Source organism: Chiloscyllium plagiosum, chromosome 45 (assembly GCF_004010195.1).
Source record: "Chiloscyllium plagiosum isolate BGI_BamShark_2017 chromosome 45, ASM401019v2, whole genome shotgun sequence".
NCBI lineage: Eukaryota > Metazoa > Chordata > Chondrichthyes > Orectolobiformes > Hemiscylliidae > Chiloscyllium > Chiloscyllium plagiosum.
The window spans coordinates 4,561,220-4,584,906 of record NC_057754.1 but is presented as its reverse complement, the minus strand read 5'-3'; the positions used below and the strand labels follow the sequence as shown (position 1 = coordinate 4,584,906).

The 23,687-nt window shown below is 41.0% G+C and overlaps 2 protein-coding genes and 1 pseudogene across 4 annotated transcripts in view; 2 read left to right on the top strand and 1 right to left on the bottom strand.

The window, feature by feature from the left end:
• Nucleotides 1-2,032: 2,032 nt before the first annotated feature.
• On the top strand, nt 2,033-9,573 carry zgc:195212 (DUF4554 domain-containing protein). The gene is made up of 7 exons (XM_043683048.1): nt 2,033-2,745; nt 3,081-3,202; nt 4,128-4,238; nt 4,669-4,767; nt 5,122-5,251; nt 6,432-6,808; nt 9,172-9,573. The coding sequence occupies exons 1-7, from the start codon at nt 2,679-2,681 to the stop codon at nt 9,223-9,225; spliced, it is 960 nt and encodes a 319-aa protein (XP_043538983.1). The 5' UTR covers nt 2,033-2,678; the 3' UTR covers nt 9,226-9,573.
• A 799-nt stretch (nt 9,574-10,372) lies between these two features.
• On the bottom strand, nt 10,373-11,644 carry LOC122543851 (annotated as a pseudogene).
• Nucleotides 11,645-14,156: 2,512 nt separating this feature from the next.
• The window catches only part of rce1a (Ras converting CAAX endopeptidase 1a), a 33,340-nt gene continuing 23,809 nt past the window's right edge, over nt 14,157-23,687 (top strand). Inside the window, exon 1 of one of the 3 annotated variants that reach the window (XM_043682680.1) lies at nt 14,157-14,633. Coding sequence is in view for 1 of the 3 variants with exons in the window: in XM_043682679.1 (XP_043538614.1) it covers nt 21,569-21,690 (122 nt within the window). In the remaining 2 variants the exon portion in view is untranslated. Of the gene's footprint in view, nt 14,634-21,541; nt 21,691-23,687 lie in introns of those variants that run through there. The other 2 variants (XM_043682679.1, XM_043682681.1) reach the window with 2 other exon arrangements.

The window sequence follows — 23,687 nt, the reverse complement described above, 5'->3', positions numbered from 1 at the left end:
ATTCATAAGTGTAAATGCATTTAATCAATCTTTTCAGATTTGTTATAGCACACCTCTAGCAGGCCTACCTCTTAATTTTTTTTAATATCTAGAGCCATTGTCACTGGCAACCAAATGGCTTTTTATCCCCACCAGCAAATTACCTGTGGCATTTAAGCCCATTTTTAAAATGCTTTTAGAATTTTTTAAATTTAGCCTATTTTTCTAATCAATCTGTTCAAAGTTGTTATTACACATCTCAAAGATTTGAACCCAGGCATATCAGTCCAGTGGTAGGGACACTACTGCTATACCACAAGAGGGCCCTGTAAGCTTGTTTCTTAATTAGAGTTATGGAGTCATACATCATGAAAACATATCCTTTGGTATAGCTCATCCATGCCAGCCACATTTCGCAAACTAAAAGTTGTCCCACTTGCTTGCATTTGGCCCATAACTCTCTAAACCTTTCCTATTCATGTATCTATCCAAATATCTTCTAAATGTTGTAATGGTACCTGCATCTACCAGATCCTCTGCCATTTCATTCCACACTCAAACCATCCTCTATGTGAAAAAGTTGCCCCTCCAGTCCCTTTTAAATCTTCTCTCACCTTAAAAATATGCCCCCTAGTTTTGAACTCCCCCATCTTATCTTATCCCTCATGATTTTAGTAAACCCACCATTCAGCTAAATCTTTTCTGAACCCTCTCCAATTTAATAATATCCTTCCTGTAGTAGAGGCAACCAGAACTATACACAGTACTGCAAAAGTGTCCTGTACAGCCTCAACATGATGCCCCAATTCCTATACTCAGTGGTCTTCGCAATGAAGGCAAGCATACTAAATGCCTTCTTAACCATCTTGTCTACCTGTAATGCAACTTAATATGTAGACAATAGTGACAGCAAAACAGATGTTTAGATAAGGGAAGTTGAAATAACTGAACAGAGGCCAGTGTACCATTACCAAATTACCCTTTATTTACACATGCAATATACATGGGCTCTGATCAGTTAGCTCAGACCCAGTCCATAGAGTGAGGAGACTCTCCAAACCTCCTGTTTATATCTGTCAGACAGGGTTCCCTGATCGGCCCAGGTTAACAGCCTCAACTGAGGATCTCATACTCAATGACTCTTTACAACCACTACAGAAGTACTCCTGTTTTCTTAGCTTCCTTAGTGTGACTTCCTTCCATTCTGAAATTGTAGGTCCTAAAGTAACAAAATAGTCCAATGCTAGATCTGGAACACCCTGGCGTAGATAACGAAGGATGTATTTGATGAGCAGGTTGGATTGATATTTGGATTGGAATTTTATGATCACGTACTCAAATGAAAACAGTGAAAGGTTTAAAAGTCACTACATTGCATTGCCATCTTAGGCAACATCACAGTCTCTCTCCAAAGGCAGTCTGCATCAGACCAGCACAGGGGCCTCCATATGGTCTGACCGCTGGCTGCCACCACACTCCTGCACCAGGCTGCCATTCTTTCTGAAGTTTGCATGTGACCTCTATCTGGTCCTGTCAGAGACACTTGAAATGGTTGACACCTTCACCGATGCTGCTCCTTCAGTCTGACCAAGTGGTCACAGAAGTTTTATTTAACCTATTTTTTTGAAATAATCTATTCAGAGATGTTATTGCATACTTTTGGAGCAGGCGGGACTTAAGACCATAAGACATAGGAGTGGAAGTAAGGCCATTCAGCCCATCGAGTCCACTCTGCCATTCAATCATGGCTGATGGGCATTTCAACTCCACTTACCCTCATACAGAAACAGGCCCTTCGGCCCAACAAGTCCACACCGACCCTCCAAAGAGTAACCCACACAGACCCATTCCCTTACACTTGCCCCTGACTAATGCACCTAACATTATGGGGAGTTCAGCACGGCCAATCCACCCTAACCTGCACATCTTTGGACTGTGGGAGGAAACTGGAGCACCCGGAGGGAGAATGTGCAAACTCCACACAGACAGTTGCCCAAGGTGGGAATCGAACCCAGGTCCCTGGCGCCGTGAGGCAGCAGTGAAACTGACTTGAACCTGGGTCTCTCAGTCCAGGGGTAGAGATTGTACCACTACACCACAAGAGAGTCCACAAAGTTCAATGATAAACACCTGCTCTCAATCAGGAGGTGTTTTACTTTGGGTCCTGTTCTGAATGTTTGTGTGTTTACTTGTTTTATTTAACTTAGTTGTGCACTGTTGCAGGAAAGCCTGAACTAAACATCTTGCTGATTGGTCACTGGACAAACTTTCTAGATGTGCCATGCTTAGCTACAGGATAGAACTCTCAATAACTTTGATTAATGGAACAGAACATTCAACGAAGGTTCCCTCTCTGAATCACTATGCAGTAATTTATGTTGCATGTGTCTGCTTGGTGAGGATTGGGTCTACCTCAAATACGATGCACTGTATGGTTAAATATGCATCGATAATCACAAGATCATGCAAGAAAATGGCCATTTCAGTGATACTAAAGGACTAGTGACTTCATTGGTGTGCACCTCCATAAAAGTAAACATCTGCCAGACAGGGGAAAGAAATCTGAAAATAACTTTTAAGAGCCAGTTACACTGTACATATTTGTATTTATCACAGGATTAGCTTGTCCAGATATCAATTACAAACTTCAATCAATCCTGGAAGATGACTGGTTTGAATCTGGTAGAGCCCAAGAACAGATGCTGCTTCTTTTCCTTTTCATTCAATACTGGGATGACTTCCACTTTGAGCTGTTGGATGTAATAGGTATTTTCACAAAGCCTGGTCAACAAGCTTTTATTATCAGGTGTATTTACATTATTGACCCATTTAAAAAAAAGACACAAATAATTACGGTGACAAAGCCATCTTTTACTCTGACTTTCCTTTCTATCACTACTGTGAAGTTAATTATGTCTTCCATATTTAAAACTTTTAAGAAAACATAAGTGCTATTGTTGGTGAAAAGCTTGGTCTTGGTTTTGCAATCAGTATGTCCAATTGTTTGCTATTTGGATTGCCACTGGCAAAATGATGATAAAACTTATGTCTTCAAAAGATTTGTTTTTGGTGGGAACTTCTCATGTTTTTTTTGTGGACAGCGGGACAGAAAACGATTGTTGAACATCTGGACCAGATTCTTCATTATAATAAAGATGTTGTGAGGAAATCAGTTCAACCTGTGCTCCATCAAGTCTTGGATGAATGCTTACATTACAGAAAGGTATCAGAAGCGAACTCAAAAGATATAGGAACTTCGATTAGTTTTTGGCAATGATGAACTGATAACATAATTACCTGATGCTTTACAATAAATATAGATTTTAGATTTCATCTGGTATTTCCTTGTAATGTATTCTGTCAATATTACATTATAGGGTATCTTGACCATGGATCATATGTATGGAGATGGTAAACTTTTAATTACCATATGTGTTCTTTTAAACAAAGACTGAAATAGCAATGGATGTAAATTCAGCAGCTGTCTTGAGTGAAAGATCGTGGAATGTTACACCTGAGGAGGTATCAAGCAAGCTTTGTAAAGGTGGACTTAAAAGGGAGAAAATGCACTAAAACTGGATTCCAATCTTTTAGGAGTTATCTCAGAATAGCTAGCCTTTCAAAATTTACTGTCTAGCTTGTCATATACATAATACATCATAGGTATGAAAGGACAACTTAGACCTAGTGAGACTCAGGAGTGTTTTGGAGAAGAGAAAAGGAAAAAGAAGAATTTGTTACAAATACCTGATCCACTCTGGATATGTATTTGCCCCTCTTTAACATTAATTGAATAAATCTGCTTGTTCAAGGGCTAATATTAGTAAAATAACTTTGTGACAGTTCCTAGATTGTTATAAAAACCCAACAAATTCACTAATGTCCTCAATGACATATATGAACTTCTGTCTGATCTGGCCTGATAATGATTCTAGTCTTACATCATGTGGATGATTCTAAATGTCATCAGCCAAGCTAAGAATGAGTACCATTTACAACCTTACCTTTATCTCCTGACAATCCCAAAAAATAGCATTCTTACGAAAGTTTCTTGCATGTTTAACATTCTATTTGATTTTACTAATTTGAGAGGAGGAACACTTTATAATTGCTGTGAATGAGTGGCTATTTAACTTCTTTGTCTATAGGATCAGAGGAAGATGCAGACTGCAACCACTGTCATCTGTGATGCAATTCACAGTGTATTGTCAAGCAGTACAAATCGTGATTTTAGAATCAAGTCGCTACAGCTCCTGAAGGTATGCATGGGGTGCACTGTGGTTGGCAAATAGCATGCACTACTTTAAGCAGCAACGATGGCACTGAGACAAACATAAATAGCACCTTACCAAATATGTAAGTGTCAAAGCATCATTCAGTTTCTTCATTGTGCTGTGTCTCATGGTTTGGCAAGATAAGGTGTTTCTCTATAGTACTAGACAAAAAATAATAATTTTGACACAATCCTGATGGAACAAATGAGCTGTTTCTATTCTATTACTTAATATTCTGTAATTTTTATTGAGTTAGAAGATTTTGGTTGGGCATCAGCGAGATGCTGCAACTATTGCAGTTCTCACATGCTGCTCCATTGCACTACTTGTTTCCATCATTTATTTTCATTACTTGAAAGCCTAAATTATTACAGATGTAACTTAATTTAAAAGATATTTATTATTGACTTTCCAGGTCTCAAACACACAAGAAATTAAGACGTCACTTCAGAATACTCTACAGAATATTATCCAGAATAGATTTCTCCTGAGCAGAGTCTGTGACATGAAACGAGTATGTTCTTACATAAATTGAGAATTGATTATGTCTGAGCGATTCAGAAGACTCGATTTAATATAATTTGCTTCCTGGATATTTCATGATCTTACTATGATCTGTTTGTACTACTCAAAAGTGACATTCTTTAATAATTTATGTATTATCGGAGTATGAAAAAAATGCATGATCCTGAGAAAGGCAACAGTTTCTGTAACATTATCTCAAAATGTCATTTAATCTTCACAGTTAGATGATTCAATAAAATGTATTTGGGGCACTCATTATGTTGGGCCATTAAGGTTGATATTGTGATTGATTCCAAATGAATTTAACTGCACAGACTTAAAGTTGATTGTGTTTTGACTTAAGATTCATTCAGGAAATGGTGACCGGGTGCTATCTAGCACTGATTCAGCTGCCCCAGAGACCAGTCAAGACAGTCTGTATGATGCAGACAAATCCCAGAAAATCCATACGGAGCTTGATGGTTCTGAATCAGGTATAGGTTCATTTAGAACAAAATATCTGATCAATTATGTGCCAATGACTTTTGTTTCTAAATACTGTAGTCCTAATCTCTCTGTTTTAGACCTCACTACTGCCTTATGTTTCTTGGGTCTCTTCATCTCTGTGTCCCTCAGTGAGCTCAGGTCATATTGCTGTTATGTATGAACTTAATTATATGGCCTAACTAATACATTGTCTAAATAGATTTAATATAATATGAAAGGCTTGCAGTTCTTTTTTCTGTGTCCTGTTCCCCATCTCTTCTTCAGTGGCCTCTGATTTCTACCCCTACACCAGTATCTCTAAAGTCCCCAATGTTTGACATGCTCCCAGCTCTCATTATTTGCTGCCATTTAATGAAATCGCCTGAAAACATGTCAACCTCTAAATGTACGCTGGTGACATCCAGCTTTCTGATCACTTTATTGCTTTCTTATTGTCAGATATCCAGCATTGAATGAATCAAAATATCCTTCAATTAACCATGTCTTTGGCCTCCAACACAAACTCCATTCTCGCAACAACAATATTTCCACCTCTCTAACCACTGTCTCTGGCAAAATTCGAATTTTGCGCTTTATTTGACTCTGAGTTGAATTTCTTTTCTAATGCTATATCATGAACATCGCTAAGACCACATTTTCCCCCTCTGTAATATAACCTGGTTCCATCCCTGTTTCTGTTTATCTGTTGCTGAAACCCTCAGCCATGTTTTTCCTGCCACCATTCTTAACTCTTCCAATGTTTTCTTGTCAACCTGCTATTATTTGCCTCTCATAAATGTTGGCTCACCCAAAACTTCACTGCCTGATTTCCACATAAGTAAGGTACTAGTGTAAACAGGATTGCAATTGGTGCCATACCAGTTTTACGCTTTGATTCCATGACCACTTCATTTACACAAAACAAGACCCTTACAATCCACTATACTGTGTGGAATGTCAGAGTCAGATCATTCCTACAAATGAAGGATGAACAGTGGAGAGTTGAAAAGGAATTAAATTCTAGAGATTTGTTTTCTGACCTTTTCAGTAATTTTAAACTCCGTAGATTACATAGATAAGCATAAATAAGGACTTTAACTGATGCCCTTTTAAATGTTTAGTGGAAGATTTGAGACGGCATTACTGGAATGCAACTTTTTAAATTTTATGTAATATTGTATTTTGCAGATCTATCATTCACATTGTCAGGTTTGGACAGTGCGCTTTGGGGTGCTGAATCTCCAAAATTGACAGTAGAAACAGACTCTGGTTCCAACAGCATTGAACAAGGAATAGGTGCAAAGAAAAGGCAGCTGGATGCATGTGGAATGAAGACCTATCCAAATTTCCATAGCAGCCCTTTCAAAAACACAGTGGAAAAAGAATATAAATATCCAAGGATGGAAAATCTTAACACAAGCCATGTCTCCTTGCTGAAAACAGATATGCAGGTCTCAGCATCATTCCCAATAAGATTAACATCTGAGACGATTGGCTCCTTCGGGGTACAGTGCAGTACAATGAGCACTGAGCAAACGATCATTGGAAAAACAACTGATATTAAGGTTTGTGCTTGTCTCCAGCATTTGGATCCTAGTTTATTTTCGTGACAATTCATATCTTTTGCTCAAGTAAGCCCTTGGTAAATATGGAAACCATCACTATATTTATGCTAAAAGACATAGGAACCCAAAGGTTGAGTTCAGAATCCATCACAATGTGTTGTGAAGTTTAATCAGACAAATCTGATCATTGTGGGTCAACATCAGAAAAGATGGCAATGAAGTTTTTCAGTTTGTTATAAAAGCAAAGTAAGTTCATTAATATTCTGCAGAGAAAGAAATCTGTCATTCCAACTATCATTATATGTACTATACGTGTAAGGTGCTCACGATGTCTTATTGACCTCTAAAATGACTAATTGTAACAATAGTTATTATGAAGGTCTAATATTTTCTTGAGGCATCTAGAAATAGACAACAAATAGCTACAGTGGTGTTGTGCACCTTTTTAAATAAAAAAAAATCAACCTGTAACCGTCAACTCTAGGCACAAAGTTGCCAACAACAGCAACAAATTATATATGCCTTTTAAATAAAAAATCCCAAGGCACTTCATGTAAGCGTTATAAATCAGAGTGTGATGTTGAGATGTTAGGTCAAATGACTAAAAGCTTTCTCAAAGAGGTCGATTTTAAGTAATACCTTAAAAGTTGAAACTCCACCTCAGCCACCTCCTGAGGTCCCAACATCACAAGTTAAATTCTTCAGTGATTTCAAGAAATGACTGAAGACACTGGAAACTGCAAACACCCCGACATTGTTCCAGCAATCGTACTGAAGACTTGTGTGCCAGAATTAGCCATGTCCCTAGTCAAGCTTTTCTAGTGCAACATAACACTGGCATCTACTCAACAATGTGAAAAACTACTTAGGTATGTCCTGATCAGTAGGACAAATCTAACCTGGTCACTTGTCACCCGATCAAACAACTCTCAATCATCAAAGTGATGGACGATGTTGTTGACAGTGCTGTCAAGCAGCACTTGCTCGGCAATAACCTGTTCAATGATGCTCATTGGATTTCACAATGGCCACTCACCTGTTTTCTTCATTACAGTCTTAGTTCAAATATGGACTAAAGAGCTAAATTTCAGAGGCAAGGTAAAAATGATTGTCTTTGACATCAGGCAATATTTGACTAAGAATGACTTCAAGGAACCCTGGCAAAACTGGAGCCAATGGGAATCAGGAGGCACACTCTTCGCAGATTGGAGTCATACCGAGTACAAGATCAGTTGTCTCAGTCCCAGGACATAGTTGCAGGAGTTCCTTAGAGTAGATATTTTCTAATCAACCTATTTAGAGATGTCATCACATACTTCTGAACAGGTGGGACTGAATTTGGGACTCTTGGCCCAGAGGTTGGGACACTACCACAAGAGCTCTGAGTTTCTCAGGCTAAATATTTTCTAATCAAACTGTTCAAAACTGGAACGGGGGACTGAACGTGTGTCTCCTGGCCCAGCAGTAGAGACATTACACCCACATCATAAGAGTCCTGCATTCCTCAAGGATGAAACAGATTTGAGAGGTCACAATAATATTCAAGGACTTTGGACAGGAAAAGGGACGTTAGAATTGGAATGGTCATTTTCAAACTTGATGCAATTGAGGAATTTTTTGAGGGGATGGGTTATGACAATGATTTAAAGAAAGAGGAAGCACGGCTGAAAAGTGAGAAACATTTATAATATTTATTTATCAGCAAAGAGATGGGGAAGTCAGGTGAACAGCTGTATATTGAGAATAGGTTCAATGGAATAGGAGGTGGGTTTCATGGACAAGATAAGCTTAGAGTCACTTTGAGTGGAGCTATGGAAGAAACGAAAGAAAGACTGTTGCTGGAATTTAATTGGCAAAGCTTGCAGTTTTTATGTATAGCATAATAACTGAACATTCAGCAAAGATCCCATTACCCATTTAGGCACCTTATTAAATTATCTGAATCCAAATGCTTTCTACCATCAAGTAACAGATTCACTAAAATAATCATAAAATCGTAGTAAGAATTATTTGATTGGTGAGACGTGGTTTGCAAACAAATAGAATGAGCATGAGTTAACTTTATTCCACATTGAAGCATAGAAACAAAAGTAGGCCATTCAGTCCCTCGAGCCTTTTCTGAAATTTAATGAGATCCTGGCTGATATGTGACCTAACTCCATATACTTGTCTTTTGTCCATTTCCCTTAATACCTGTGCTTAACAAAAATTTATCTCAGATTTAAAACAAACAACAGATCTGGCACCAACTGCTGTTTCTGTGTCGTCTTCGGGGAATCAAAATATGAAATGTTTTATGGTAATTGTAGTATGTGTACTGATTTCTACAATAATGATAGTATTCTGTGTTCTCTTGTTTGCAGGAGGAATATCTGTGGCTTCAGGAAGTTTCCAATTTGTCTGATTGGATGCAGTGATTTCCACCAGATGAGAGAGGGCTGAATGCATCCCTCAGGCCATCAATCCAAATAAGATAGAAATGAGTATTAATAACTGTAATGTAAAAGTCATATACAGTCTGAAATAGTAATAACAAATAACTTTTACTAAGTGGATCACTTAGTAAAGCAAAAGGGAAAATTTATAAAATAAAGTTGTTTCTGCATAATAGGAGCTTTCTCTTACACTTAAGATCTGGTCTATATTCTAATGTAGCTGAGGGTGACATGGCAAGGATTAGAAGCTAGTATATCATATTTCTTCATTACAATTTTTATTCAGTGTCCTATGGATAGTCAGTCTTGATATGGTACCATGGGAGTATAGTTTACAGTGCATCATTCATTTACAGAAATTGCTGTTCTTTGGCACACTGCACGTCACAAAAGAGCTATCTGAATAGGGATCAAAACTATTCCCATTAAATCATTTTGTTGTGTAGAATAGAATAAGCATCTACTTTTTGTAAGGATATGCCATATCTAAAGACTGAGACAGAGTTCCTCCAGCTCTGCTGCTATTCATTTTGTTCTAGTTTATACGTCTTGCATGCTCATTGCTTTCTTTTTACCACAATCTCTTCATTGTTAAAATATAATCACTGACATTTACTGAGAATCTAACCCACAATGTGAACCATTAGAGGTTCCTTTGGTAAGAAAGTTCCTGGACTGTGATCCACATCTAATCCTGCCCGAACTCTGAACCCATTTTGTGGGAAACCTTGGCTGTGAATCCGCACCTCCATTTCTCAGCACATATGGCAAGTATTTCCTGCATGTTTTGATTGAAGTGAAATTGAAAACCTGTTGATTATCAACTTATTGCATCTAACAGCATCTCATATCGGGAGGATTTCATTTCTCAATGTATTAATAACATGACATTTTGTTGAGCTCGCACTGAGGACCATAATTTAAAGAAATTTGTCAACAGCAACTCGTCGTTCCTGATGCAATCAAAGCTCATTTCTCATGCATTGTCTGTGTCTCTCTTTATTAGCTTGGGAATTGCCACAGCTAGAATTTATTTCTGAGCTACGTTGTAGTTGAGTGTGGAAGCTTGAGTTTTATTTATATTTTCACGGATATTTTGGTTATGCTAGAAAAGATAAAGCAAAAAGTGAGTAAGGTAAAGTGAAAAGGAAAGCGACAGTACTGAATTGTTGAGTTTCATATATGGTCAACAGTACAACCTTGCATGTCTTTTTTGTCAGTATTGACTCTTTTTATTTGAACCATTCTTTACAATCTACCATTGGAACTCTGGTAATTCATATACAACATCCTAGCTAGTTAGTTTCTTGTAGACAGCTGAAAATGTATCTTTTTTTGTGTTCTACATTGTTCTGTTGAGCTTTGTTCAAATGTACTTTGAGCTTTGTACTAATTAGTTTCACACGGATTCTCTTGTCCACAATCATTGGGGCAAACCAAATCTTCAAGAATGGCATCACGCACTGCAGTCAATGTATGGCTTCTGGGATGCTTCTGTTTGTTCATGTTTCTACTTTTCCTGGTTGGATTTTGGCAAAAGGCTCCTCTCTGCAATGAAGACAACATGCTTACCATAAAATTTTATTTTCAAACTCGTGCACAAGTTGCACTTGGATCTTCTAAAAATACTTCAGTTGGGGTACTGGCATAAAGATAATAATTGCTTTTCTACCATTGCCAATTTCCTTGGCAGCTGTGATGTTCAGCTTTCATAACTGAGTCTTCAAGTCATAATTCATTTCTAACTCCAGAAGAACTGGAAAATACCAGACTCTAATTCGGACAGCTTTTTACTATTAGGCTTCATGATTTTGGCAGTGCTGCTAAACATGGCCTGTCTCATGTTATTCACTTGGCCTCAAGCATTGGAAATATGAAGAAACATTGAACAGGCTAGGCTTGTCACCACTGGAGTTTAAAACAGTAAAAGGTGACTTGAATTAAACACATGGGGTCTTGACAGGGTGAATATAGAGAGGATATTTCCTCTTGTAGGAGAATGTACAACTAAGGTCACTGCTTAAAAATAAGTGGTCGCCCATTTTCGACAAATGAGGGTAATTTCTTTCTCACAGAGAGTCATGAGACTTTAGAACTTCCTTCCTCAAAAGATGGTGCAAGCAGTGTTTGAACATTTTTAAGGCAGAGATAGATAAATTTTTGATAAGCAAGGTGTGATAAGTTACTGGGGTGGGTGGGAATGTGGAGTAACCACATCAGCAATGAGCTAAATAAATGACAGCAGGCTTGAGGAGCTGAGTGGCCTGCTCTTAATTCATATGTTATAACTGGAAATTGTGAGGCTCTGTTTTAAAAGATTGTAGTGATTACACACACACCACATGTTTTGCAACCCCCATGGGTTGAGTCATGCATTACAAAAATATAAACGTACAGATTTGAAACAAAAATAAGTCAGTATCACTGCAAACATTATTCAACAGATTGGTGAAATTGTAGTTTATCAGTTTAGTTGTGTCTTTTTTAAGTGTCATTGTTTATTTTTAAAATATACTTTATTTGTTAAAAATATCTTTATATTCATACATAGTCACCAACGCAGTTTGGTTCTGTAGAGTGGCATATCAAGGAAACAAACAAACCTTAGAGTTTGACCCTATTCAAACAAACCAAAGGCATCTCCTACTTGAACAAGACTATATTTACTTGTATTTGAGACAAGAGGAGAGTCTGAGAACTGAATGGACCCCCATTTAACTTCAGCAGGAAGACCTTAGACAGTGATCTTTTCCCATTGCGCCTTTGTAGCAGCTTCCCCAAGCTTCACTGCGTCCCTCAGCATGTAGTCCTGGACCTCGAGGTCAACTCTTTGTTCTGGAAGACCAACATGTTTTGGGCAGAGTAAAGAGCTTTTTTCACTGAGTTGATGGTCCTCCAGGTACGGCCGATGTTTGTCTCGGTGTGTGTTCCAAGGAACAGACTGTAGAGCACAGAGTCCTGTGTCATGGAACTGCTCAGTACGAACCTTGATGAAAAACATTGCATCTTTCTCCAGACTTACTTTGCAAAGGCACATTCCAGAAGATGTGCAACAGTTCAATCCCCCCATACAAGAAGGATATGACAGGCAGTGCCCTTCTTACTGCCAGCCAAGTGATGTCCGGTGATGAAGCATTCTGCCAAATGACTTTGACGGTCTCCTCAGAAAACCACATGACAAAATCCACCCACTCCTTTTCCAACAAGGTCTTGAGAATGCTACATGCTGACCACTTCCTAATGGAATTGTGATCAAACTCTTTGCAAGTTTCTCCATGAAGGTCGGATGATATAGAACAGTGCAACTACTTGGAGTGTTGAAGCAATGAGGGCAACCCCACCTTTCACAACAGCAGGGAGAGGTAGAACCTCAGTATGTAGTGGCGCTTGATATTTGTGTACCGAGTGGCTTAGTTGTGCCTTTGCTTTCACAAAGTAATTTAATGCATTTATTGAGCAAGTAAAATCCAACTAGACATTTTTACCCTACAGGCTTTGCCTTTTACCCTCTCTCAGTCAGAGTGGGGAGCATGGCATTGCTGTTTTTCTTGAGCAGTTCAACATATATGCTATTAAAGGTCTTAACATGTATTTCCTGACCATAAATTTTATCTTATTTACCTCAGGTTTTGGTCAGGCTTTCTTGTCAATGTTTCTCAGTGTCACTTACTGTGTTGATGTGGAAGTGCCGGTGTTGACTAGGGTGAACAAAGTTAAATATCACACAACACCAGGTTATAGTCCAACAAGCTTATTTGGAAGTACTGGCTTTCAGAGTGCTGCTCCTTCATAGGTAACTAGGATCACAAGTCACAGAATTTATAGCAAACAATCACAGTGTAATGTAATTAAAAGGATAAATTGAACAAACCTAGATTGCTGTTAAATCTTTCATCTTTTACAATGGTTTACAGGTTTCAGTTCATTAATATGTAAATCCCAGAACTTCTTTTAAGTCACATTCTCAAGATAACTTAAGGTTTAAAAGAAAAAGGTGACATATTAAAGCTGTGAGGTTAGACTCTGTCTGTATCCCAATCTTGAGTCAGACTGGTTCTATTTCCAAGGTAGGAATTTATAAAATGTTGTATGGACTGACTGCCTGCCGGTTGTGTGCTTTTTGATCAAAAATAGAATGTATCTGCAAATACCATTCTGCAAATGCAAATTCACCCCATAGACTTATATCTGTGTGTGTGTGTCTGAGAGAGGGCATGTGTATGAGAGGGGGTCTGCTTGAATGTGTGAGTATTTGTGCTTGTGTCGATTACATTGGCAAGACCAAGCAGACACTACGACAATGAATGAATGGACACCACACAACAATCGCCAGACAGAGATGTTCCCTCCCAGTCGGGGAACACTTGAGCAGTCAGGTATATTTGGCCTCGGATCTTCAGGTGACCATCCTCCAAGGCAGATTTAGGGTCATGCAACAACACAGAGTGGCCAAGCAGAGGCTGATAGCCAAGTTCAGTACCCATGAGGATGGCCTCAACCAGGACCTTGGGTTTATGTTACAGTGCAGGTGACCCCACTACACTGCACATACACACACACACAGTCTTACGTACTCGCACTAGTTACCTGACGAAAGAGAAGCGCTCTGAAAGCTAGTACTTTCAGATAAACTAGTTACTGTGTTAACATCATGTTATGCCAAGTGTCACATTATAGTTTTAAGATCTGGCTTCTATAACTTATTTCATGGAGTGAATATCTGAAGTTTCTTTCCCAACTTTATCCTTTCCATGTATAAATAAAAAAAGGACTTATATTCATTAACTTGCTGCATGTAACATTAGGCAACTCATTAATGGGTGGTTCATTTCCTGAATTTGTTGACGTTTCATCAGTTTCTCTTCCTTCCCCACTGTTGTGAAACAGCCATATCAGGTTTTGCTATTCTGGAGTGAAAGATACTCTGCATATGAAAAACTAAAGGAGTTTACATTTTGTTTTCAGTGGTAGCAATTAAAATGCTTTACATAAAAGATGGCTAAATTTTACTAAAGATTGGCTCAATGTCAATTCCGGGGTATTTCATGAAGGATTTTGTGAATTACTCATCTCATTAGCTATGCACTAAGACTGTATGGCACCCATTCGCATTATCTTCCCTCACACTAGCTACCGAAGTACTTGCCACAATACCCATAAATTGCCCTCGTGATGGTGTAACGAGGAAATTAACTCTGTGCATTGCTAACAGAGGATATGGTGGATGTATAGGAGGGCCGACTCTTTCCTCTGGACTACCAGAGGAAACCACAGCACCAGATCCTGCTAGTGTGGTTTGAAGATGTCACCCAGGTCAGTACAGTGTGCACGGTCGAGGCAAATGGTCACCATGCTTCAAGAAGAACAATGACCTTCTGTGCTCCGTGAAGGTAACTGCAATTTTCCTGTGTAGTAACTATTGTAAAGCAGTTGATATAGTTTTATGTTAAATATTAGAACACTGAAACAGGCCATTCATTCAGCCCGATTGTCCGTCTGTGTTTATTCTCCACACGAGCCTTCTGTCACTGAAGAAGGATCACTAGTCTTGAGATGTTAACTTTGCTTTCTTTCCACAGATGCTGTCAGAACTACTGAGTTTCTTGAGCAATTTGTTTTTGTTCCTTAATCAACCTGCACAGAGATGTTTTTAAACCCCCTTGGCACAGTTGGGACCAGAACCCAGAACTTCTGGTCCAGAGGTAGAGACACTACAACTGTATGACAGAGCCCTGAATTTTGTTTCTCTTACTTAATTGATCTCACCCTAACAGAATCAAGTCGCACCAGTCCCAGATATGTGTTATTGAATGTTTGAGTAGATTGATTGATTAAAATATCGATCTTCAATGCCTTTCTCCTTCCTGCATTCAGTTGCTTCCTCTTAAATTTATCAATGCTATTTACTTCAACCACTCGCTGAAGTAGCAGTTCTTACCATAGTGACATTTCAGTTATGAGGATCTCTATAAAGCAGTTACATTTGCTGTTCTGAAGCTCACTTCAAAACATTCTCCAATGATTATGAAAAAACTATTACTATTCTCACTGCTCACAGAGATGTCAGCAGCAGGAGATTTATAAAATCAGATAGATGACAAAGTCTTTTAAACTGACTTTGAATTAGGCAACTTATTTCCGGAGATGGCCCTGGCGACCCCTGAGAAAGGAAAATCAGATAACTAGTCAAGTTTTCTTATATTCATCTCATAGAATGTTACACAGATGAGGGAATTCAGCCCATAGTGAATGTTTGTTGGTAGAGCTATCTAAACCTGATAGCACCTTGCCCTTTTCCCATTTGTCCATGGTCTGTTCTACTGTTTATGTTTCAGTCAAGTCTCCTCTCACCTTACTTAATTCATCCCATCCCATCTTGTCAATATATCCTGTTCCTTTCTCTCTCATGAACTAATGAGCTCTTCATTAAATTCATCCATGCAATTTACCTCAAGTATACCACAGGGTGGAGTTCCACATTCAAACGAGGTAAAAACAATGACTGCAGATGCTGGAAACCAGATTCTGGATTAGTGGTGCTGGAAGAGCACAGCAGTTCAGGCAGCATCCAAGGTGCTTCGAAATCGACGTTTGTTTGGAGGTGGCCCTTCCCACGTGGTTAAAGATGCCCTCCAACGCATCTCGTCTACATCCCGCACCTCCGCCCATCAGACCCCACCCCTCCAACCGTAACAAGGACAGAATGCCCCTGGTGCTCACCTTCCACCCTACCAACCTTCGCATAAATCAAATCATCCGCCGACATTTCCGCCACCTCCAAACAGACCCCACCACCAGGGATATATTTCCCTCCACACCCCTCTCCGCCTTCCGCAAAGACTGTTCCCTCCGTGACTACCTGGTCAGGTCCTGGCGCCCCCCTTCAACCCACCCTCCCATCCTGGCACTTTCCCCTGCCACTGCAGGAACTGTAAAACCTGCGCCCACACCTCCTCCCTCACCTCTATCCAAGGCCCTAAAGGAGCCTTCCACATCCATCAAAGTTTTGCTTGCACATCCACTAATATCATTTATTGTATCCGTTGCTCCCGATGCGGTCTCCTCTACATTGGGGAGACTGGGCGCCTACTAGCAGAGCACTTCAGGGAATATCTCCAGGACACCCGCACCAATCAACCACACCGCCCCGTGGCCCAACATTTCAACTCCCCTCCCACTCTGCCAAGGGCATGGAGGTCCTGGGCCTCCTTCACCGCCGCTCCCTCACCACCAGACGCCTGGAGGAAGAACACCTCATCTTCTGCCTCGGAACACTTCAACCCCAGGGCATCAATGTGGACTTTAACAGTTTCCTCATTTCCCCTTCCCCCACCTCACCCTAGTTCTAAACTTCCAGCTCAGCACTGTCCCCATGACTTGTCCGGACTTGTCCTACCTGCCTATCTCCTTTTCCACCTATCCACTCCACCCTCTCCTCCCTGACTTATCACCTTCATCCCCTCCCCCACTCACCTATTGTACTCTATGCTACTTTCTCCCCACCCCACCCTCCTCTAGCTTATCTCTCCACGCTCCAGGCTCACTGCCTTTATTCCTGATGAAGGGCTTTTGCCCGAAACGTCGATTTCGAAGCTCCTTGGATGCTGCCTGAACTGCTGTGCTCTTCCAGCACCACTAATCCAGAATTCCACATTCAAACCCCTTTTGGAGGAATGAATTTCTCAGAGAAATTAAGTTTATTAGTGTTTATCTTGTATTTATAAAACCTTGGTTTTGAATTATTTTGAATTATCAGCATAGAAACAGCTCATTTACCATTGTTTATGTTTCACACGAACCTTCCTCCTGCCCTAGTTACATAATTGTACCTTGTCAATATATCTTTTTGTTCCACATTCAAATGTTAGAGTGGGGTGGCACAGTGGCTAAGTAGTTAGCATTATTGCCTCACTGTGCCAGGATTCAATTCTGCTCTCAGGCCACTGTCTGTGTGGAATTTCCACATTCTGTAGGTTTCATTCAACTGCTCCAGTTTCGTCCTGCAGTCCAAAAATGTGCAAATTAGGTGGATTGGCCATGGGAAATGCATGGTTACGGGGATAGGGTAGTTCTGGATGGGTTGCTCTTCGGAGGGTTGGTATGGACTCAGTGGATCAAATGGCCTGCATTCACAGTATAGGGATTCTATTCTATGCTGACAAAAGAGAAGAGCAGGGAATCCTGGGTCAACATTCTTCTCTCTCAACCTCCACTTCTCAAGACAGATCAGTTGATTCATCTTGTTTGATACCAATTGCTTGTCTATATACAGTAGTGGTGGTGTATGCAATTCACTCAGAGAGCCTGAGTTGCTGTGACAGGACATACTTTTACATGCATGGTGGTAGCAGCTCCAATGTTCTTTCCATCACATGCCTGCCATGAGTGTAGTGATAAAGGTCAGAAACTTTTTCCCCGGGTACAACAGAGTGTTACAAGGGGACATAAATTTAAGGTGAAGGGTGGAAGGTATAGGGGAGATGTCAGGGGTGGGTTCTTTACCCAGAGAGTGGTGGGGGCATGGAATGCGCTGCCTGTGGGAGTGGTAGAGTCAGAATCTTTGGTGACCTTTAAGTGGCAATTGGATAGGTACATGGATGGGTGCTTAAGCTAGGACAAATGTTCGGCACAACATCGTGGGCCGAAGGGCCTGTTCTGTGCTGTATTGTTCTATGTTCTATTTGTTGATTGATCCTCAATCTGGCTCTGTTAAATACACTTTAAAAACTACAGCTTCAGGCTCAGAGGAAGGTTGCTACGCAGTGCTCCCCAGGACCTCCCCTCCACAGAGAGTGCAGATGAATTGGAATTGAAAGAGGAAGAAGGGTTTTGTGTCAGGGCTTTGGGACCCTGGAGCAAGCTTATGATGATGTCACAGCTGCACAATGCTGAATATAAATAAAACAGCCTGGATAATGTTAGACCACTCCACACCAGAACACACAATGATTCAAAGATTTATTAAATCACACAGTATCTAAAAGGCCCTTCAGCCCATCAAGTCTGCACCAACCTAAGTAACTCTAATCTCGATTTCCTGCACTTGTCCCATATCCTTGAATGTTATGATGTTTGAAGTACTCATCCTCTAAGCTGACAATCATTAAATACTCCCTCGTCTTGTTTCTTCTTTCAAAGTGCATCACTCACACTTATCAGATTAAATACCATCTGCCACTGTTCTGCCCATCTGACCAGACTATCTGTACCTTCCTGCAACCTACAACTATCTTCTTTGGTATTAACCACTCTACCAATCTTGGTGTCATCTGCAAATTTGCTTAACATTCCCCGAACATTTTCAACTATATCATTTATGTATATAACAAGCAATAAGGGTCCAAATACTGATCCTTGTGGTATCTGCTGACACCAGCCTCCAGTCACTCAAACAGCCTTCCATCACTACTGTTTGCATCCTATTACTACGACAGTTTCAGATCTATCTCGCCAACTTTCCCTTAATTCTATGTACTTTAATCTTCTCAATCAGTCTCCCATATTGGATCTTGTTAAAATCTATATAACCTACATCAACTGAACTTCTCTCATCCACACACTTGATCACATTTCCAAAAAGTTCTAACAAATTTGTTAGGAATGACCACCTTCTGACAAAGCCATGCTAACAATCCCTAATTAATCTGCTCCTCAGAATTTCCTCCAGTAGTTTCCCTACCACTTATATGAGGCTCACTGGTCTCTAATTTCCTGGTTCATCTCTACCACCCCTCTGAAAAGGTGGGACCACATTAGCTGTCCTCCAGTCCTCTGGTACTTTCCCTGTGGCAAGGGCGAAATTAAAAATTTGTGTCAAAGCCCCTGAACTTTCCTGCCTGACCTCCCTGCTCTGGGATGCAATTCATCTGAACCATTTGTCTGTTTTTAAGCCCAACAGAGCCTCCAATACCTCTCCATTTCCTATGTCAAACTGCAGGTTTCTCACAGTCCCTTTTCCTGAATTTCATACCTATGTTCTCCTTTTCCAGATTGAAAACCAAAGAAAAATATTCATTCAATGCCCTTCCAATATCCTGTGGCTTCGCACACAGGTTGCTCCCTTGGTTCCTAATTGGCCCTACTCTTTCCCTAGTTAACCTCTTCTCTTAACATATTTGTTAAATATCTTAGCATTCTCCCTAACCCTGTTCATAAATTCTTTTTCATGCTCATTTTTGCTTTCTAATTGCTTTAAGTTCCCTCCTGCACTTTCTAAATTCCTTTAGGACCACAGCTGAATTGCTCCCTTTAAACTTGCTAAAAGCCCTACTCTTCTTTATCTAGGCCTGATTGGTCCTAGACATCCAGGGTTCTCTGAACTTATTGCTCGTACATTTCTCTCTAAAGGATACATGTTAAACCCACTCTCCCCACTCCTTTTTGAATGACCCCGTTTCTCTGCTGTAGACTTATCCGCACAGAGCTCTTGCCACTCTACTGTGGCCAGATCCTGCTTTATTTTAATAAAATCAGTCTTCCCCCAATCCAAAGCTCTCTTTTGCAGGCCATCTTTTTCCTTGTCCAGAACAAATTTGAAGCATGCCATGTTGTGGTCACTATCGCTTAATTGACTATGTTAGGATAGAGTCGAGAGTGGGATGCTGGAAAAGCACAGCAGGTCAGGCGGCATGCAAGGACCAGGACAATCAACATTTCAGGCATTTATAATTCAGACTGTGCTAGATCTATGATTATAATGATAGCAATACTTAGTATTAACGTATAAACAATAGTGTTACTCTGAAGTCTGAAGATAGTTCTTGACTTTGCCTTCTTGACCAGTCTGTAAAGAACCCAAACTCAGAGTGGAATTGATAAACCACATGATAAAAGGGTACTTATCACTGGACGTTTGTAGCATTCTATGAACAGACCTCTGATGGGAGAGGTGAGAGAATGTTGGGCATATTGCAGTGACTAGCATGAGGGTTAAAGGAGCCACAGAAAGTCATAGAGTTGTACAGCACAGAAACAGACCCTTTGGTTCAACTCGTCCATGTCAACCAGATGTTCTATATTGATCTAGTCCCATTTGCAAGCATTTGGCCAACATCCCTCTAACCCCATCCAGATGCCTTTTAAATGTGTAATTGCACCACAAACGTCCTCTAGCAGCTCATTCCATACACACACAACCCTCTGCTTGAAAAGGTTACCCCTCAGGTCCCTTTTAAAAATTTTTCCACTTACTTTAAACCTGTGCTCTCTACTTTAGGAGTCCCCTATCCTGGGGAAAAATATCTTGACTGTTTACCCTATCCATGCCTCTTATAATATTATAAACTTCTATAATGTGGTTTCAATCCTTTTGTTAAATGTGAGTGTTGTTTCTGCCCTGCAATCCCTTTTTATTTAAAAAAAAACTAGTTGTAATGATGATTGAGTGAGTGAAGTGAAGTGAATAGGGGCTGCAGCATTGCTGATTGAACACTGCCCAAACTTGGTGCTGCATTTTGGAAAGGCAAATCAGGGCAGGACTTATACATTTAATGGTAAGGTCCTGGGAAGTGTTGCTGAACAAAGAGACCTTTGAGTGCAGGTTCATGGTTCCTTGACAGGACAGTGAAGAAGATGTTTGGTATGCTTGCCTTCATTGGACAGTGTATTAAGTAGAGGAATTGGGAGGTCATGTTGTGGTTGTACAAGACATTGTTTAGTCCACTTTTGGAATTGCACGCAATTCTGATCTCTCTCTATAGGAAGGATGTCGTGAAACTTGAAAGAGTTCAGAAATGATTTACAAGAATGTTGCCAGGGTTGGAGGGTTTGAGCTATAGAGAAAGGCTGAATAGGCTGCGGCTATTTTCCCTGGAGTGTCGGAGGCTGAGAGATGACCTTATAGAGGTTTATAAAATCATGAGGGACATGGATAGGGTGAATAGCCAAGGTATTTTCCTTGGGGTGGGGGAGTCAAAAACTAGAGGGCATGGAAGGTGAGAGGGGAAATATTTAAAAGGGATCTGAGGGGCAATTTTTTCATGTTGGGGTGGGGGGGGGGGGGGGGGTGCATGTATGGAATGAGCTGCCAGAGGAAATGTTGGAGGCTGATACAATGACAACATTTAAAAGGCATCTGGATGGGTACATGGATAGGAAGGGTTTGGAGGGATAAGGGCCAAATGCTGGCAGGTGGGATTACATTAATTTAGCACATCTGGTCGGCATGGACGGGTTGGGACCGAATGGTCTGTTTCCGTGCTGTACAGTACAGCTCTGATGATTCTACGTTATTGCCGCGCTTCTGGGATTTATGAATGAATGGAGGCGGGAGCGTGACGTCTTAAAGACGCGTCGCAGCGGAGGCACCTGCGCCGGATGTGCTGGCATGTCGATGATGGCGGATCTCGATGGCGGCGCTGAGCTGTGCTCCGTCTCCGTGGTCTCCTGCCTGCTGCTGGCTTGCAGCTACGTGGGCAGCCTGTACGTGTGGAGGAGCCAGTTGCCCAGGTAACTTCCCCATGTCGAAAGCGCGTCCCCCCGCCTCCACATCCCATCCCCTCACCGTCTCCCCGCGGTGGGCTACCCTTGCCGCGTGGTGGGGAGGTTGTTGCCAGGGCAACGCCGGGGTCTTCTCCCACTGCAATGCTGTGCATAGGAAGGCGAGAGAGGGAGAGCAACTTCATCTGTGCTTGCTAAGCATTTGCACAATTAGCATCCATGCAAAAAGAAAGTTCAAAGAGTTTACATTCTTCTATCAATCGAATTTCTTTTTTGAGCGATAGGAATATAAAAATAAAAGCAGAAAATGTTGGAAAATCTCAGCGGGTCTGGCAGCAACTGTGAAGAGAGAAATCAGAGTTGGGTGCGTTGACACTTCCTCAGAAAGGGTCGTATTAAAAACCAGTGGAAGAATTAAACTCCCGTTGGGGGGAAAAAAAAAACCCAGCAAATTCACAGTGAATCTGGCAACATCTGAAGTGACGAGTCGCAACAAATCTATTATTTGACTGAACCGTAGTGAATAAAATCAGAAAGAAGTGTGGATGCTGTAAGTGGGGAAACAAAAACAGAAATTGCTGGAAAAGCTCAGCAGATCTGGCAGCATCTGCAGGGAAAGTCAGGAGTCACATGACACCAGGTTATAGGCACAGAATCATGGAATCCCCACAGTGTGGGTACAAGCCATTCGGCTCAATAAGTCCACACGGACCCTCTGAAGAGCATCCCACCCTATATTTTCTATGGCTAATGCACCTAACTTGCACATCCCTGAACACTAAGGTGAATTTAGCATAGCCAATCCAACTAATCTGCACATCTTTGGACTGAGAGGAAACCATAGCACCTGGCGGACACCCAAGCAGGCACAGGGAGCACGTGTAAACTCCAAACAGATAGTCGCCCAAGGATGGAATTGAACCTGGGTAGCTGGTGCTGTCAGGCAGCAGTGCTAACCACTGAGTCACCGTGCTGCCCCTTTGGAACACTGCTCCTTTGTCTTTCACCTAGTGAAGGGGCAGCACTCTGAAAGCTTGTGATTTCAAATAAACCTTTTGGACTATAACCTGGTGTCATGTGACTTCTGACTTTGTCCACCCCAGACCAACAGCCGCACCTACACATCTGTGGAGGGACAGCAGAGTTAATGTTTCTGGTTCAGTGACCCTCAGAACTCTGTTTGACCTGAAACGCTAACCCTGGTTTCTATCCAGAGAAGCAGCCAGACCTGCTGAGCTTTTCCAATAATTTCTGTTTTTGTATATGATCTTTAGGGCTTTTGACAGAATGGCTGTGGTGTGCCAGTTATGGGAGAATCTAGAATTAGTGGTCACTTTTTAACAATCAGGAGTTGCCCACTCAATTGATGAGGCAAAATGTTTTCTGATGGAGGGCCATGACTCCTTGGGAAGCTCTTCCTGAAAAAAAGTCATGGGAGTGGTGTCCTTGACTATTTTTAAGCAGAGGTGTGTAGATTCTTGATGAATTGCGTCACTCACAAGTATTCTTTGCTCCACCACCAATGCTAAGTAGCAGTAGTGTGTTCTGCATATAGGATGCACTGCGGAAATTCTCCTGAAGCAGCAGCTTCCAAATTCAGAACTGTTACCATCAAGCTTGTTGCAAAGGCAAGGGTCTTTCTCTACCACAATGCTGTGCAGAGCCTACCATACATAGGACCACTAAGTACCCTTCCAAGACATTCACCCTCCTGACTTGGAACTATATGCCATGTCTTAATCTTCACTGGATCTAAATTCTGGGTTCTGGATCAGAGGTGCTGGAAGAGCACAGCAATTCAGGCAGCATCCGACGAGCAGCAAAATCGACGTTTCAGGCAAAAGCCCTTCAACAGGAATAAAGGCAGAGAGCCTGAAGCGTGGAGAGATAAGCTAGAGGAGGGTGGGGTGGGGATAGAGTAGCATAGAGTACAATAGGTGAGTGGGGGAGGGGATGAAGGTGATAGGTCAGGGAAGAGAGGGTGGAGTGGATAGGTGGAAAAGGAG